At 37.0% G+C, this 17,033-nt stretch overlaps 1 protein-coding gene across 1 annotated transcript in view; it reads left to right on the top strand.

Annotated features, from left to right (window-relative positions):
• MAP3K1 (mitogen-activated protein kinase kinase kinase 1) overlaps positions 1-17,033 on the top strand; it is an 80,155-nt gene that overhangs the window by 56,838 nt on the left and 6,284 nt on the right. The window contains exons 15-22 of the mRNA XM_007450757.1: positions 33-154; positions 754-835; positions 950-1,133; positions 3,018-3,296; positions 12,829-12,950; positions 14,578-14,669; positions 14,941-15,109; positions 15,365-16,670. Of these exons, the coding sequence (XP_007450819.1) occupies positions 33-154; positions 754-835; positions 950-1,133; positions 3,018-3,296; positions 12,829-12,950; positions 14,578-14,669; positions 14,941-15,109; positions 15,365-16,670 (2,356 nt within the window). The remainder of the gene's footprint in view (positions 1-32; positions 155-753; positions 836-949; positions 1,134-3,017; positions 3,297-12,828; positions 12,951-14,577; positions 14,670-14,940; positions 15,110-15,364; positions 16,671-17,033) is intronic.

Here is a 17,033-nt window from a genome sequence, read left to right as displayed (position 1 = left end):
TGGTTAATGCTTTTGTTTCCCCTTCTTTATAGTATAAAAGATGAAGAGGAACAGATGTGTCCTATTTGCTTGTTGGGCATGCTTGATGAAGAAAGTCTTACAGTGTGTGAAGATGGCTGCAGGAACAAGCTGCACCACCACTGCATGTCAATTTGTATGTGGCTCTTTTTCTCTCTGTGCTTACTCAATATGGTTACTCTATCAGCTAACTATATTATTTAGGATTTTAACGTGGCCTTCAGCGAGACTGGTGAGAGAAGAAAAGAAGTATACCTAGGCCCTGTAAGAAGTTTTCAACAAGTAGGAGTTTAGGATCTCTTAGGGATGAGCAAAGAAATGTTATAAAGTGTGATGCATGGTAATGGAAGGCTTGCACAGAATTAGAAACAGTTCTGATCTGGAAGGTGCACATGGAGGGAAGGAGGTGGAAGAAAGTCTGCGCAGGCTTTCCAGAGAGGGTAACGCCAAAGCAAGTTTCGGAATAACATTACCAGGTTATCAAGTGGGCAGAATGTTTTGAAAAACAGTAAACAAAGTACATGTTATATATAGCATGTTTAATAAAATAGCATTTGCAACAATTACAAGCATCAGAATAATTTAACCTTCCGTGTTTGCCTGCGTTTAGGTAAACGTAATGTTTTGAGGTTCCTTCCATATAAATCCTATACTAGCCATTATGAACAATTGTTACATAAATACTTAATGGTAAACATTTATACTTTTCTAAGTTTTTCTTCCATAATTTTTCAGGGGCAGAAGAATGTAGAAGAAACAGAGAACCTTTAATATGTCCCCTTTGTAGGTCTAAGTGGAGATCCCATGATTTCTACAGGTAACAGTTATGACTTAATGATTTGGGTATGTTTAATAAAGAATAAAAATGCTCTCAAAGTGTTATTTAAATCTGTTAATTATTTTTAGCAAGCTTTGTTAATTTTTCATTTAGCCACGAGTTGTCAAGCCCTGTGGATTCCCCTTCTTCCCTGCGAGCTGCACAGCAGCAAACCACACAGCAGCATCCCTTGGCTGGATCACAACGAAGGAGTCAAGAGAGCAATTTTAATCTTACTCATTATGGAACTCAGCAGATCCCTCCTGCTTATAAAGATTTAGCTGAGCCATGGATTCAGGTAAGTAGTTCTGATTCTTCATTTCTCAAAGAAACATTTATAGACTAATTAATGTAGTTGTCTCCCCAGTTGTTTGTAATTTAAGAAAGTACTTTTGCTTGCCTCCATCATGACTCGTATTCCATTGAAAATTTTAATTTTACCTTTGATGTTAATACTATGCCACTTATTATAGAGCTTAAACTTCAAAATTTCTTTGTAATCTCACCTCCCATCTCTAGAGACATCTTTCTAAACTAACAGACATAAAAGGTTATTCAAGGATAGACACTAGAACCATTTAATGCTAAGTTGCTCCAATGTTTAATCCTGCCAAGAATTTGTCATTTTCTTATTTGTTCCCATTTAAACTCAGTTTCTCTTATTCATATTCTCATGGCATATGTTAGGTACTCAATAACTGCTGAGTGGATGAGTAAGAAAAGAATGTGGTATTTACCTTGTATTAGTCATTTTTATTTGTAAGGACAGTTTCCATTCCTTTACTTTCTCTTCTGCTTAAATACTTTTTCATCCTTAGTAAATCGGAATTTCGGTTGGTTGGTTGGATTCTAATGATTTTCTTTGTTGTTATCTGCTTAGTCCATATGTAGAATCCAAAAGCAGACAACATCTCCAGATTATAGTGAAGTAAAATGTTTTTGATAATCTGGTAAATTCTGTTAAATTCGTTAACAGACACAATAACTCATTAAGCTTATACATCAGAAGGATTTGTCTCCTTTTTCTTTTTGTGACCATTATAGTCCTGCAGCTTTTGAATTCTCTTTTCTTAGCATGTTAACAGCCTAATAGGAATCTAATAAAATTTACAAACTTAATAAATATATTATTTATTTTATCTAGTTCATTAATGGTATTTAACATAGGCCCTCACCTGCCCCTTCATGAGTCCTCAAGAAAACTCTCAATTGGATACTGAGCTATGGGATGCCATTTTTTCAAGGCAGTGGTTCAGGTTTGTTTCGCTTAAGCTTTAGGTTGGCCTAGGCTATATATTCCTAGTTTTTTAAATTAGGAATATCATATAAGACATAATTAAGACTTATTGGTATGCTGTTTAACAGTGCCAGGCATACAACAAATTCACTATACTCTAATTGATTTATTCTCCTTTACTATCACTTTAAAATAGAACACATAAAAAAGTCATGATTTATTTTCCCCAAAAATGTGTTTATTCATCCCTAATATTTAGAACTTTTTCAAATGATACATTATCTTAGATATTAAGTTTACTTTTAGCTAACTGGTCCATAATGTCAAGAGCATGCACCCTTTCTTTTCTTTAGGGATTCTCTGGCTTTGCAGATGTGATAATGATGACTATAATCACATGCACTTTAAGTATTTCATTATCCTTTGCTGATTTGAACACAGTGTTTTTCTTTAGTCTTGATTTTTCCACTCCATTCATTATATTTTTTCTAGTTAACCAAATAAGAGCCTTTGACTTATTACTATCATTGGTAGGAGAAATACTCTTATCTCTTGAACACCTGCCCCAGTGCCTTTCTTGATTTGGCTTTTTTTAATCTTCAGTTTTTTCTCTATAAACTACCTTAACACAAATACAAATTTGAGGTTCTTCACAGATATGTTTATTTTGTTTTGTGGTAAGCGCTGGAGTACAGAAATCATATATATCCATCTAATTACTTAATGGTGTTCACTCTTAGTTTTACTTGAGCTAATAAATGTTAAGGACTTTTGCTAATTACCAGTTAAACTTGAGTATGTCCTTACGGACACATTTGAAAATTTTATATAGTATGGTGAAGACTTAGAAATGTCCAATTTTCCTTTAGTAACCAAAAATCATACTTAATTCAAAACACTTCAGTTTTTCTTCACATTGAATTCATTTTGTTTGTCTGATTATAGGTATTTGGAATGGAACTCGTTGGCTGCTTATTTTCTAGAAACTGGAATGTAAGAGAGATGGCTCTCAGACGTCTTTCCCATGATGTTAGCGGGGCTCTGCTGTTGGCAAATGGGGAGAGCACTGGAAATTCCGGGAGCAACGGCGGGAGCAGCCCAAGTGCTGGAGCTGCCAGTGGGTCTTCCCAGACCAGTGTCTCAGGAGATGTGGTGGAGGCATGCTGCAACGTTTTGTCAATGGTCTGTGCTGACCCTGTCTACAAAGTGTACGTTGCTGCTTTAGTAAGTAGCTTTATTCTACCATAGCGTTATGGGTTTCTTGGGTTTTTTATTTTTTTTGACAGTTTGCAGATATCATTTTTAAGATTCAGTAAAAGTACTTTACCTAATTTAATTTTGGAAAATCCAAAATTTTTTTTTATTCCATAATCCCAGGAAATTGCAGTCTTCCATTTAATCTCTTCACTAGGATTTTACTCATTTTAGTCTGGTCAGGTTTTCTTATATGCTGTTTACTTTTCTCTACTCTAAAGTAGCAATAGTAGGACTTCCCTCATGGCGCAGTGGTTAAGAATCACCTACCAATGCAGGGGACAGGGGTTCTATCCCTGGGCCGGGAAGATCCCACATGCCGCAGAACAGCTAAGCCCTCGAGCCACAACTGCTGAGCCTGCGTGCCACAACTACTGATCCTGAGTATCTAGAGCCTATGCCCTGCAAGAAGAGAAGCCACTGCAACGAAGCCCCTGCTTGCCGCAACTAGAGGAAGCCCACGCACAGCAATGAAGACCCAACGCAGCCAAAAAAAAGCAATAGCTTGCTATTCATACCTTCACGTTTGCCTTACATTATACATGACCAAATCTTTATGGGATAGCAAAGTAACCAGAGTTACTTTGATTTTTTTTAAATTTGATATTAGACATTTATTTTTTATTAATTTTATATTAGACATTAAGAACTGATTTGGGGGACTTCCCTGGTGGTCCAGTGGTAAAGAATCTGCCTTGCAGTGCAGGGGACGCAGGTTTGATCCCTGGTCAGGGAACTAAGATTCCACGTGCTGTGGGACAACTAAGCCTGCATGCCACAACTACTCAGCTCACAGGCCTCAACAAGAGAGCCCATGTGCTGCAAACTACAGAGCTGACACACCCTGAAGCCCGTGAACCACAGCTAGAGAGAGAAAACCCACATGCCACAACTAGAGAGAAACCCAAGCACTGCAACGAAAGATCCCACGTGCCTCAACGAAAGATCCCGCGTGCCACAACTAAGACCTGACACAGCCAAAAATAAAATAAATAAATATAAAAAAAAAAGAACTGATTTTTAATGAACGTTGTATGGAAATTCAGAAACCTTTTCACAAAAGAGGATTCCATGACATAGATTACTGAGTTGTTTTTCTAGTTTAACCTGTTAGAAGTTGTCTTTCATGAGTGAGATGGAATGACAAGGAGGCTATTCTGTTTGTAATTTTGTATGCTAAAATTTGACTTTCTCCATTATGAGTATATATATCTTTAGAACAGGGTTTCTCAACCTCAGCACTTACTGACATTGACACGTAATTATCTGTTGGGGGCAGGGGTGCTGTCTTATGCACTATAGGATGTTTAGTAGCATCCTTGGACTATACCCACTAGATACCAATGGCCACCCTATCCTCCCCTTAGTCATGACAACCAACAATGTCTCCAGGCATTGCTGAGTGTCCCCTGAGGGCCAAAACTGCCCCAAGTTCAGGACCACCGCTTTATTTATTTATTTGTTATTTATTTATTTTTACAGCAGGTTCTTATTAGTCATCAATTTTATAATTTTATCCACATCAGTGTATACATGTCAATCCCAATCTCCCAATTCATCCCACCACCACCACCACCCTGCCCCCCTGCCACTTTCCACCCTTGGTGTCCATATATTTCTTCTCTACATCTGTGTCTCAATTTCTACCCTGCAAACCGGTTCATCTGTACCATTTTTCTAGCTTCCACATATATACGATAATATATGGTATTTGTTTTTCTCTTTCTGACTTTACTCTGTATGACAGTTTCTAGATTCATCCACATCTCTACAAATGACCCAATTTTGTTCCTTTTTATGGCTGAGTAATACTCCATTGTGTATATGTACCACATCTTCTTTATCCATTCGTCTGTCAGTGGGCATTTAGGTTGCTTCCATGACCTGGTTATTGTAAATAGTGCTAAAATGAACATTGGGGTGCATGTGTTTTTTTAAATTAATGGTTTTATCTGGGTATGTGCCCAGTAGTGGGATTGCTGGGTCACATGGTAATTCTATTTTTGTTCTTTAAGGAACCTCCATACTGTTCTCCATAGTGGCTGTATCAACTGAAATTCCCACCAACAGTGCAAGAGGGTTCCCTTTTCTCCACACCCTTTCTAGCATTTGTTGTTTGTAGATTTTCTGATGATGCTCATTCTAACTGGTGTGAGGTGATACCTCATTGTAGTTTTGATTTGCATTCCTCTAATAATTAGTGATGTTGAGCAGCTTTTCATGTGCTTCTTGCCATCTGTATGTCTTCTTTGGAGAAATGTCTATTTAGGTCTTCTGCCCACTTGCCGATTGGGTTGTATGTTTTTTTAATATTGAGCTGCATGAGCTGTTTATATATTTTGGAGATTAATCCTTTGTCCATTGATTCGTTTGCAAATATTTTCTCTCATTCTCAGGGTTGTCTTTTCGTCTTGTTTGCAGTTTCCTTTGCTTTGCAAAAGCTTTTAAGTTTCAGTAGGTCCCATTTGTTTATTATTTTTTTTAATTTCCATTACTCTAGGAGGTGGATCAAAAAAGATCTTGCTGTGACTTATGTCGAAGAGTGTTCTTCCTATGTTTTCCGCTAAGAGTTTTATAGTGTCCAGTCTTACATTTAGGTCTCTAACCCATTTTGAGTTTATTTTTGTGTATGGTGTTAAGGAGTGTTCTAATTTCATTCTTCTACATGTAGCTGTCCAGTTTACCCAGCACCACTTATTGAAGAAACTGTCTTTTCTCCATTGTATATCCTTGCCTTGTTTCTCATAGATTAGTTGACCATAGGTGCATGGGTTTATCTCTGGGCTTTCTATCCTGTTCCATTGATCTGTATCTCTGGTTTTCTGCCAGTACCATATTGTCTTGATTACTGTAGCTTTGTAGTATAGTCTGAAGGCAGGGAGTCTGATTCCTCCAGCTCCTTTTTTTCCCTCAAGACTGCTTTGGCTATTCAGAATCTTTTGTGTCTCCATACATATTTTAAGATTTTTTGTACCAGTTCTATAAAAAATGCCATTGGTAATTTGATAGGGATTGCATTGAATCTGTAGATTGCTTTGGGTAGTATAGTCATTTTCACAATATTGATTCTTCAAATCCAAGAACATGGTATATCTCTCCATCTGTTTGTATCATCTTTAATTTCTTTCATCAGTGTCTTACAGTTTTCTGCATACAGGTCCTTTGTCTCCCTAGGTAGGTTTATTCCTAGGTATTTTATTCTTTTTGTTGCAGTGGTAGATGGGAGTGTTTCCTTAATTTCTCTTTCAGATTTTTCCTCATTAGTGTAAGATTCCTGTGCATTAATTTTGTATCCTGCAACTTTACCAGATTCATTGATTAGCTCTAGTAGTTTTCTGGTGGCATCTTTAGGATTCTCTATGTATAGTATCATGTCATCTGCCAACAGTGACAGTTTTACTTCTTCTTTTCCAATTCGTATTCCTTTTATTTCTTTTTCTTCTCTGATTGCCACAACTATGACTTCCAAAACTATGTTGAATAATAGTGGTGAGAGTGGACATCCTTGTCTTGTTCCTGATCTTAGAGGAAATGCTTTCAGTTTTTCACCATTGAGAATGATGTTTGCTGTGGGTTTGTCGTATATGCCCTTTATTATATTGAGGTAGGTTCCCTCTATGCCCACTTTCTGGAGAGTTTTTTATTATAAATTGGTGTTGAATTTTGTCAAAAGCTTTTTCTGCATCTATTGAGATGATCATATGGTTTTTATTCTTCACTTTGTTAATGGTGTATCACATGATTGATTTTCATATATTGAAGAATCCTTGCATCCTTGGGATAGATCCCACTTGATCATGGTGTATGATCCTTTTAATGTGTTGTTGGATTCTATTTGCTAGTATTTTGTTTAGGATTTTTGCATCTGTATTCATCAGTGATATTGGTCTGTAATTTTCTTTTTTTCTAGTGTCTTTGTCTGGTTTTGGTATCAGGGTGATGGTGGCCTCATAGAATGAGTTTGGGAGTGTTCCTTCCTCTGCAGTTTTCTGGAAGAGTTTGAGAAGGATGGGTGTTAGCTCTTCTCTAAATGTTTGGTAGAATTCACCTGTGAAGCCATCTGGTCCTGGACTCTTGTTTGTTGGAATATTTTTAATCACAGTTTCAATTTCATTACTTGTGATTGGTCTGTTCATATTTTCTATTTCTTCCTGGTTCAGTCTTGGAAGGTTATACCTTTCTAAGAATTTGTCCATTTCTTCCAGGTTGTCCATTTTATTGGCATAGAGTTGCTTGTAGTAGTCTCAGGATGCTTTGTATTTCTGCAGTGTCTGTTGTAACTTCTCCTTTTTCATTTCTAATTTTATTGATTTGAGTCCTCTCCCTCTTTTTCTTAATGAGTCTAGCTAATGGTTTATCAATTTTGTTTATCTTCTCAAAGAACCAGCTTTTAGTTTTATTGATCTTTGCTGTTATTTTGTTTCTATTTCATTTATTTCTTCTCTGATCTTTATGATTTCTTTCCTTCTGCTAACTTTGGGTTTTGTTTGTTCTTCTTTCTCTAGTTCCTTTAGGTGTAAAGTTAGATTGTTTATTTGAGATTTTTCTTGTTTCTTGAGGTAGGCTGGTATTGCTATAAACTTCCCTCTTAGAACAGCTTTCACTGCATCCCATAGGTTTTGGATCGTCATGTTTTCATTGTCATTTGTCTCTAGATATTTTTTGATTTCCTCTTTGATTTCTTCAGTGATCTCTTGGTTATTTAGTAACGTATTATTTAGCCTCCATATGTTTGTGTTTTTTACGTTTTTTTTTTCCCTGTTATTGATTTCTAATCTCATAGTGTTGTGGTCAGAAAAGATGCTTGATATGATTTCAGTTTTCTTAAATTTACTGAGGCTGATTTGTGATCTATCCTGGAGAATGTTCTGTGTGCACTTGAGAAGAAAGTGTAATCTGCTGTTTTGGGATGGAATGTCCTATAAATATCAATTAAATCTGTCTGGTCTATTGTGTCATTTAAAGCTTGTGTTTCCTTAGTAATTTTCTGTTTGGATGATCTGTCCTTTGGTGTAAGTGAGGTGTTAAAGTCCCCTACTATTACTGTGATACTGTTGATTTCCTCTTTTATAGCGGTTAGCAGTTGCCTTATGTATTGAGGTACTCCTATGTTGGGAGCATATATATTTATAATTGTTACATCTTCTTCTTGGATTGATCCCTTGATCATTATGTAGTCCTTCCTTGTCTCTTGTAACATTCTTTAAAGTCTATTTTATCTCATACGAGTATTGCTACTTCAGCTTTCTTGATTTCAATTTGCATGGAATATCTTTTTCCATCCCCTCACTTTCAGTGTGTATGTGTCCCTAGGTCTGAAGTGGGTCTCTTGTAGACAGCATATATATGGGTCTTGTTTTTTGTATCCATTCAGCGAGCCTGTGTCTTTTGGTTGGAGCATTTAATTCATTCACATTTAAGGTAATTATCGATATGTATGTTCCTATGACCATTTTCTTAATTGTTTTGGGTTTGTTTTTGTAGGTCCTTCTCTTCTCTCTCTTGTGTCTCCCACTTAGAGAAGTTCCTTTAGCATTTGTTGTAAAGCTGGTTTGGTGGTGCTGAATTCTCTTAGCTTTTGCTTGTCTGTAAAGCTTTTGATTTCTCCATTGAATATTGCCGGGTAGAGTAATCTTGGTTGTAGGTTCTTCCCTTTCATCACTTTAAATATGTCATACCACTCCCTTCTGGCTTATAGAGTTTCTGCTGAGAAGTCAGCTGTTAATTTTATGGGAGTTCCCTTGTATGTTATTTGTCGTTTTTCCCTTGCTGCTTTCAGTAATTTTTCTTTGTCTTTAATTTTTGCCCATTTGATTACTGTGTGTCTCGGTGTGTTTCTCCTTGGGTTTATCCTGTATGGGACTCTCTGCACTTCCTGGACTTAGGTGGCTATTTCCTTTCCCATGTTAGGGAAGTTTTCGACTATAATCTCTTCAAGTATTTTCTCGGGTCCTTTCTCTCTCTCTTCTCTTTCTGGGACCCCTATAGTGCGAATGTTGTTATGTTTAATATTGTCCCAGAGGTCTCTTAGGCTGTCTTCATTTCTTTTCATTCTTTTTTCTTTATACTGTTCTGAAGCAGTGAATTCCACCATTCTGTCTTCCAGATCACTTATCCGTTCTTCTGCCTCAGTTATCATGCTACTGATTCCTTCTAGTGTATTTTTCATTTCAGTTATTGTATTGTTCATCTCTGTTTATTTGTCCTTTAATTCTTCTAGGTCTTTGTTAAACATTTCTTGCATCTTCTCGATCTTTGCCTCCATTCTTTTGCTGAGGTTCTGGATCATCTTCACTATCATTATTCTGAATTCTTTTTCTGGAAGGCTGCCTACCTCAACTTCATTTAGTTGTTTTTCTGGGGTTTTATCTTGTTCCTTCATCTGGTACATAGCCCTCTGCCTTTTCATCTTGTCTGTCTTTCTGTGAATGTGGTTTTTGTTCCACAGGCTGCAGGATTGTAGTTCTTCTTAGGACCACTGCTTTAGAATAATTCTTATCTGTTTTTTTTTTAATTTTGATTTTAATTTTTTATTTTTGGGGTAGGAGTTTATTAATTTATTTTTGCTGTGTTGGGTCTTCGTTTCTGTGCGAGGGCTTTCTCTAGTTGTGGCAAGCGGGGGCCACTCTTCATCACAGTGCCCGGGCCTCTCACTATCGCAGCCTTTCTTGTTGTGGAGCACAGGCTCAGTAGTTGTGGCTCACGGGCCTAGTTGCTCCACGGCATGTGGGATCCTCCCAGACTAGGGCTCAAACCCGTGTCCCCTGCATTAGCAGGCAGATTCTCAACCACTGTGCCACCAGGGAAGCCCTCTGGTCTGGTTTTTTTAAAAAATTCTTCCACTTCATTTTAAAATTTTATTTATTTATTTTATTTATTTGTTTTTCGCTGCGTTGGATCTTCGTTGCTACACACACACTCTCTCTCTAGTTGCAGTGTGCTGGCTTCTCTTGTTGCAGAGCATGGGCTTTAGGCGTGCAGGCTTCAGTAGTTGCAGCATGCAGGCTCAGTAGTTGTGGTTCGCGGGCTCTATAGCACAGTCAGTAATTGTGGCACACAGGATTAGTTGCTCCACGGCACGTGGGATCTTCCCAGACCAGGAATCCAACCTGTATCCCCTGCATTGGCAGGAGGATTCTTAACCACTGTGCCACCAGGGGAGTCCCTGGTCTGTTTTTAAAACTCATTTCATTTCTCTGCTTCCACTCTTAATCTTTTTCTAATCCGTCCTATAACAACGATGCCTAACAAATCTTCTTTTTGAAAGAATATAGTATAGTGTTTATGAACATTAGTTTGGAGTCAAAATTGAGTGACCTCATAACTTAACATCCCAACTGGGATACTTGGATAATCTGCTAAACTGGAACTAGCCTAGGCAATCTGGATATATGGTCAAAATCAGAAAGACTTTGATTTGAATTCTGGTTCTCCAGTTTGCTAGCAGTGTAACTTTTTAGGACTCTTAAACTTCATCTTTTTCACCTATAAAATAATGAAAATATGTACCTCTTAGGTTTGAAATTAGATTGTGTAGATACCTCTAACTGTAATGTCTAGTACATTGTGAGAACATTGAATATAATAGTCGTCATTATTCCTTAAATGCCACTTTATTTCCCAGCTCAGAAACCTATAGAGGTTTCTGTTTCTTCAACAGCATTTCCTAAGGCATATTCTGTGGAAGTTTGGCTGGATTATGAAAAGTTCCTTCCCTTTCTTCCCTGTGTTCAGTTAAAATTGGTGAATACTAAATTGCATGAGGTTAAATGGGTCTGTTCACTGAAAGGCTTCTAGGAACCTTCATACGTTAACATACATTGGGAATCTGATCATGGCATAAGATGCATTATTTCCCAAATTTATCTTAAGCATCTTGAGGGACCAACATACTATAGAATACTATAGAATAAAGACCAGCATACTGTAGAATAAAGACCAGCATAATGTAGAATAAAGACCAGGGTTCTTGGCTCAACTTTTTACCTCTTTCTTCTTACTATTTTCCAACACAAACCTTCAGACATATTTGACTGTTCAATATAATGCCTTACTATCTGGTTGTTTATGATCACTTCACATGGTTTCCCAATGTGTTCATGAGCTCCTAGAGTGCAGGGACTCTGAATGATACTGTATTCTGATTCCTCTACAGTTATTTAGTGTGCCAGGCACAGTGAGGGCAGACATGGTTCCTGCCCTTAGAGCTCTCCCTTCCCTTTCTCCCCACCTCTTGCCCTTCTTTGTTTTCCCTTCCCCTCCCTCCCCATATATAATTTTTTGCTGAACAATTTGAAAGTTATGTGCAGGCATCATGACATTTCACTTCAAATACTTTAGCATGTATCTCTTAAGAACAGATAACATTCTTCTGTATAATCACCATGCAATCAGCAAACTCTGAAAATTTAGCATTAATTACAATAGTATTAGGGACTATAAAGTCCATATTCAGATATCCCCAAATTGTCCCAACAGTGTCCTTTTCAGCTAAACTACAGACTTTATTCATATTTCACCCATTTTTCCATTAATGTCTTTTTTCTCTTTTAGGATCCAATCCAGAATCTCACATTGCACTTAGTTATCATGCCCCCCTAATTTTCCCATCTGTGGCAATCCCTCAGTCTTTACTTGTCTTTTGTAGACCTTGACACTTTTGAAGTGTATTGGCCAGTTATTTTGAAGAATGTTCCTCAGTTTGGGTTTATCTGGTATTTTCTCACGATTACATTATGCATTTTTCGCAAGAACACCAGAGGTGATGTGCCCTTCTCAGTGCATTGTTATCAGGGGGTATATCATGTCAGTGTGTCTTATTATTGGTGATGCCATCCTTCATCACTTGCTTAAGGTGCTGTCTACTGGGTACTGTAAAATTACTATTAATAAATGTCTTGGGGGAGATAACTTTGAGACTATGCAAATATCCTGTTTCTATTCACAGATTTTAGCATTTGTCAGTGGATCTTGCCTACAGCAATGACTACTGTGGTGTTCTAACAGTGATCTTCTATTTCCCATATTCCTCCTTTATTAGTTAATTGGAATTTGTCTATAACGAAGAGCCGTCTCTTCTCTCCCATTTATGTATTTATTCAGTTTTTTTATTTCTATCACCATAGACTCATGGGTATTTATTTTATTCTATGGCTTATAATTCAGTACTATGATCATTTACTTTGTGCCCAAGTTATTCCATCTTTAGCCATTGGGAGCTCTTTCAAGTTGGCTCCTTTCCTCATTTTCTTTTTAAAATAACTTTTTATTCTGAAATTAATTCAGACTTTAAAAATTTACAGAAATAGTTGAGAGTTCCTTTCTACCTTATCTATTTATTTATCCAATTTTTTATTTGTATCAGTATCAACTCATGGATTCTTATTTATGGGTTATAATCTATTCCTATCATTATTTTATTTCTCAAATTGTCTCAGATTAGGCCATTGTCTCTGATGCTTTTTAAATGTAGTTAAACTGACCTTCAGTTTTTTTCCCCCAGAAAACGTTGAGAGCCATGCTAGTATATACTCCTTGCCATAGTTTGGCAGAAAGAATCAAACTGCAGAGACTTCTCCGGCCAGTTGTAGACACCATCCTAGTCAAGTGTGCAGACGTCAATAGGTAAGGCCCTATAAATGAACTGCTTCAAACCGCCTTGTCCTGAAAGCCTAGCACAGAGCCTCAAACCTAGTGAGTATTTGATACATACTTACTAAATGAGGCTTTGAATACTGTTTTATAATGTGAGATTTGAAATTAACATGTAACATTTAAAGCTCTTAAGGACTAGGAAGAACTAATGGCAAGTAAAAACCAGGCTAACAAATTGCGTGGACCTCCACATTATTGTATGGTGATTGATTCTCTTTTATTTTAAAGTAATATTCTTATAACTGAAGTCCAGTTGATAAGACCAGCAGGTGATATATGAGATATTATCTCATTTTAGAGAATGAGTTACACAGGATAGGAACCAATAAAATCATTATACATGCTTTGCATTATCAGGACCAAAAAAACAAAAACCCCATTCCATTATTTTCTTTGTGATGGAATTTTACTCTGTGATAGTTTTGTCAAATAACAACAACAACAATTCCATATATCCCTGCAATATCCTTAAAAATCAGCAAGGAACAGGAACAGCCCTAACTGGAGGTAGAGAAATTAGGGTATGGTGATAGGGAAAATGAGCACAAGCTATGCTTTTATTAAGACCGCTGGTTCTCTCTCTCTCTTTTTTATTTTTTCCCTTTCCATAAAGTGGGAGGAAAAGACCACTTTTCATATAATGAGCATAGCTACAGTAAACACTTTTTTGGCAGTTCTCATCTCTTCGTGTCCCAGCAGATCTCAGGTGGTAAGAAGCACTGACTCTCCCTTGGTTTGCCTCTGCCATTACCTCCTTTTGGAGCTCTTCTAGTCCAGTTTTGTCTTCCTCCCTAAGTCACATGATGTAGTCTGTAGAGGATCTCAGAAATTAAGCACTTAACTTTGACTTGTTTCTCATCTCATAAAGTCTGTCTTTTGTCTCCATTGTTTCTCTACACAAGCCTACAGATTGTAAGTATTAGAGGTTTTCTTGTTGCTTAGAGAGAATACTATAAATATCTGAAAAAAATTAACAAGTAATTTGAAAAATGCATAGAAAAATCATTTCATTTCTTAATATTATAATAGGGTTTTTTCCCCTAAGAATTCAGTGCTTTTATGGCATTTGTTTTGTTGTCCGCTTTCTGAAATTCTAAAGTTAGGTGGTTTACTTGGTCACTTGAATGACTGAACATCATAAGAAATATGGTAAAGAGATTTTATGATATTTAGAAGTCATTCTGGCTATATAAAGAGAATATAAAGGTTTTGGATGGGAAGACTTTGTTTTTAATTCAAGAGAACTTAATGAAAATTCAGAAATCAAAATGTCTGAGTCTTTTCTTTCTTATTTTAACAAGATATGATAATGAAAATAAGCCTTTTATCTGGTTTCATATTTAATACTTGCTGTTGAAGAGCCAGTAGTGAAGATTCTGTGCTTAACACAGAAGATAAGGTAAAATTTATGAAATTAGACCTAATAATAAATATTATTACTTATAATGACATCATTAATGCAGTTTTAGTGGTTGAGAAGCAAACACTCCTAAAAACATTTTTTCCCACCTTTTCACAAGGCATTACATTACCACTCTCCTTTTAATACGTATTTTATCCAAGATTAAAGTCTGATGTTGCTTCCTTTCATTTTTAGTCGCACAAGTCAGCTGTCTATATCAACGCTATTGGAATTGTGCAAAGGCCAAGCAGGAGAGTTGGCCGTTGGCAGAGAAATACTTAAAGCTGGTAATAACTTTTTACTTAAAATTAATATAGCATGTTTTATCATTTTCCTTAGATGGTCTAATCTCAAAATCTCTAATAGGGCAGTTATAGGCTTTTGAAATAATTTTGTAAATTGACTCAGCTAACATTAGAAATAGGAATTAATCTAAAAGGGAGATTCTTGAAATTAATATAATTCAAGTATTTTTGTTAACCTTAAACCATTTGATCATGTTTTGTTTTAGATTTTAATACCACTGTTTTTCAGTTATTTTTACTTTCCTTTCTGTAGGATCCATTGGTATTGGTGGTGTTGATTATGTCTTAAATTGTATTCTTGGAAACCAAACTGAATCAAACAACTGGCAAGAACTCCTGGGCCGCCTTTGTCTCATAGATAGACTGCTGTTGGAATTTCCTGCTGGATTTTACCCTCATACTGTCAGTACTGATGTTTCACATCTCCCCCTCTCCCCTCCCCCCCCCCCCCCCCCCCCGCCACACCCATCCAAGGACACATTTTAGATGAATGAAAGACTCAAATTACAGCGCACATGTAGGTTACTGATACCTTAATATTTGATTGGAGAATACCTGAAGTCTAGGCTATTTAATTAAAAATTTATAGATCCTTTATACTGATTTTTTAAATGTAAAAGCTGTGAATTAGTACCGTTTTCTTTATTTGTTTATATTTTGCAGTAATTTTGTTTCATAATTGAATGTGTTTTTTCTTTCAGGTATAAGAAGCTGCTGTCCCTCTTAACCTTTGCTTTGCAGTCCATTGATAATTCCCACTCAATGGTTGGTAAACTCTCCAGAAGGATATATTTGAGTTCTGCAAGAATGGTTACTGCAGTACCCCATGTATTTTCAAAACTGTTAGAAATGCTGAATGTTTCCAGTTCTACTTATTTTACCAGGATGCGTCGTCGTTTGATGGCTATTGCAGATGAGGTGGAAATTGCTGAGGCCATCCAGCTGGGCATAGAAGACACTTTGAATGGTCGACATGACAGCTTTTTGAAAGCATCAGTCCCTAACAGCTGTCCAGAAGCCACAGAGAACAGTTACTTTGAGCGCACAGACCATTTAGAGAAAACTGGAAAAGGATTGTGTGCTACAAAATTGAGTGCCAGTTCAGAGGACATTTCTGACCGACTGGCCAGCATTTCAGTAGGACTTCCTAGTTCAACAACAATGGAGCAGCCAAAGCCAATGGTTCAAACAAAAGGCAGACCCCACAGTCAGTGTTTGAACTCCTCTCCTTTATCTCACCATTCCCAACTAATGTTCCCAGCCTTGTCAAGCCCTTCTTCATCTGCCCCATCTGTACCACCTGGCACCGTAACAGATGTCTCTAAGCACAGACCTCAGGGGTTTGTTCCCTGCAAAATACCTTCTGCATCTCCTCAAACACAGCGCAAGTTTTCTCTACAGTTCCAGAGAAACTGTTCTGAAAACAAAGATTCAGATAAACTTTCCCCAGTCTTTACTCAGTCAAGACCCCTGCCCTCCAGTAATATACACAGGCCAAAGCCATCTCGACCTACCCCAAGTAATACAAGTAAACAGGGAGATGCCTCAAAAAATAGCATGACACTTGATTTGAACACTAGTTCCAAATGTGATGATGGCTTTGGCAGCAGCAGCAATAGCAGTAATGCTGTTATACCTAGTGACGAGACAGTGTTCACCCCAGTAGAGGAGAAATGCAGATTAGATGTCAATACAGAGCTCAACTCCAGTATTGAGGACCTTCTTGAAGCATCTATGCCTTCAAGTGACACAACAGTAACTTTTAAGTCAGAAGTTGCTGTGCTGTCTCCTGAAAAGGATGAAAATGATGATACCTACAAAGATGATATGAATCATAATCAGAAGTGCAAAGAAAAAATGGAAGCTGAAGAAGAAGAAGCTTTAGCGATTGCCATGGCAATGTCAGCATCTCAGGATGCCCTCCCCATAGTTCCTCAACTACAGGTTGAAAATGGAGAAGACATCATCATCATTCAAAAAGATGTAAGTATAGTCTTTAAGAGGTTAGAGAGTTCCCTCGGGCCGTGCTAAAATAAAACTAATTCAGAAATACAGCTTTTAACATGAGTTAACTGTTAGAAGCAGAGTTTTCACATAGAATTAATTATACAACAATTTTTGTATCATTATTTGAACAGAAATACTCATTGCCTATTTCAGAGGTGCTTCTGGTTGATTCTACAGTGGTGATCACTTATGCGTTTGACATTGGTCACCAACACTGTCAATTCAGAGGTCAAGTTTATAGCTGATTTGGGAAGCCAGACTGAACAAGAGTATATTTGCCAGGCTTGATTTCACAAACTCTTACTTTTTTTTTTTTTTTTTTTTTTTTTTGTTTTCTGG

The sequence above is a fragment of the Lipotes vexillifer genome, unplaced genomic scaffold (assembly GCF_000442215.2).
Source record: "Lipotes vexillifer unplaced genomic scaffold, Lipotes_vexillifer_v1.1 scaffold274, whole genome shotgun sequence".
Lineage (NCBI taxonomy): Eukaryota > Metazoa > Chordata > Mammalia > Artiodactyla > Lipotidae > Lipotes > Lipotes vexillifer.
The sequence above is the reverse complement of the archived record's forward strand: the minus strand, read 5'-3'. Positions and strand labels throughout refer to the sequence as shown.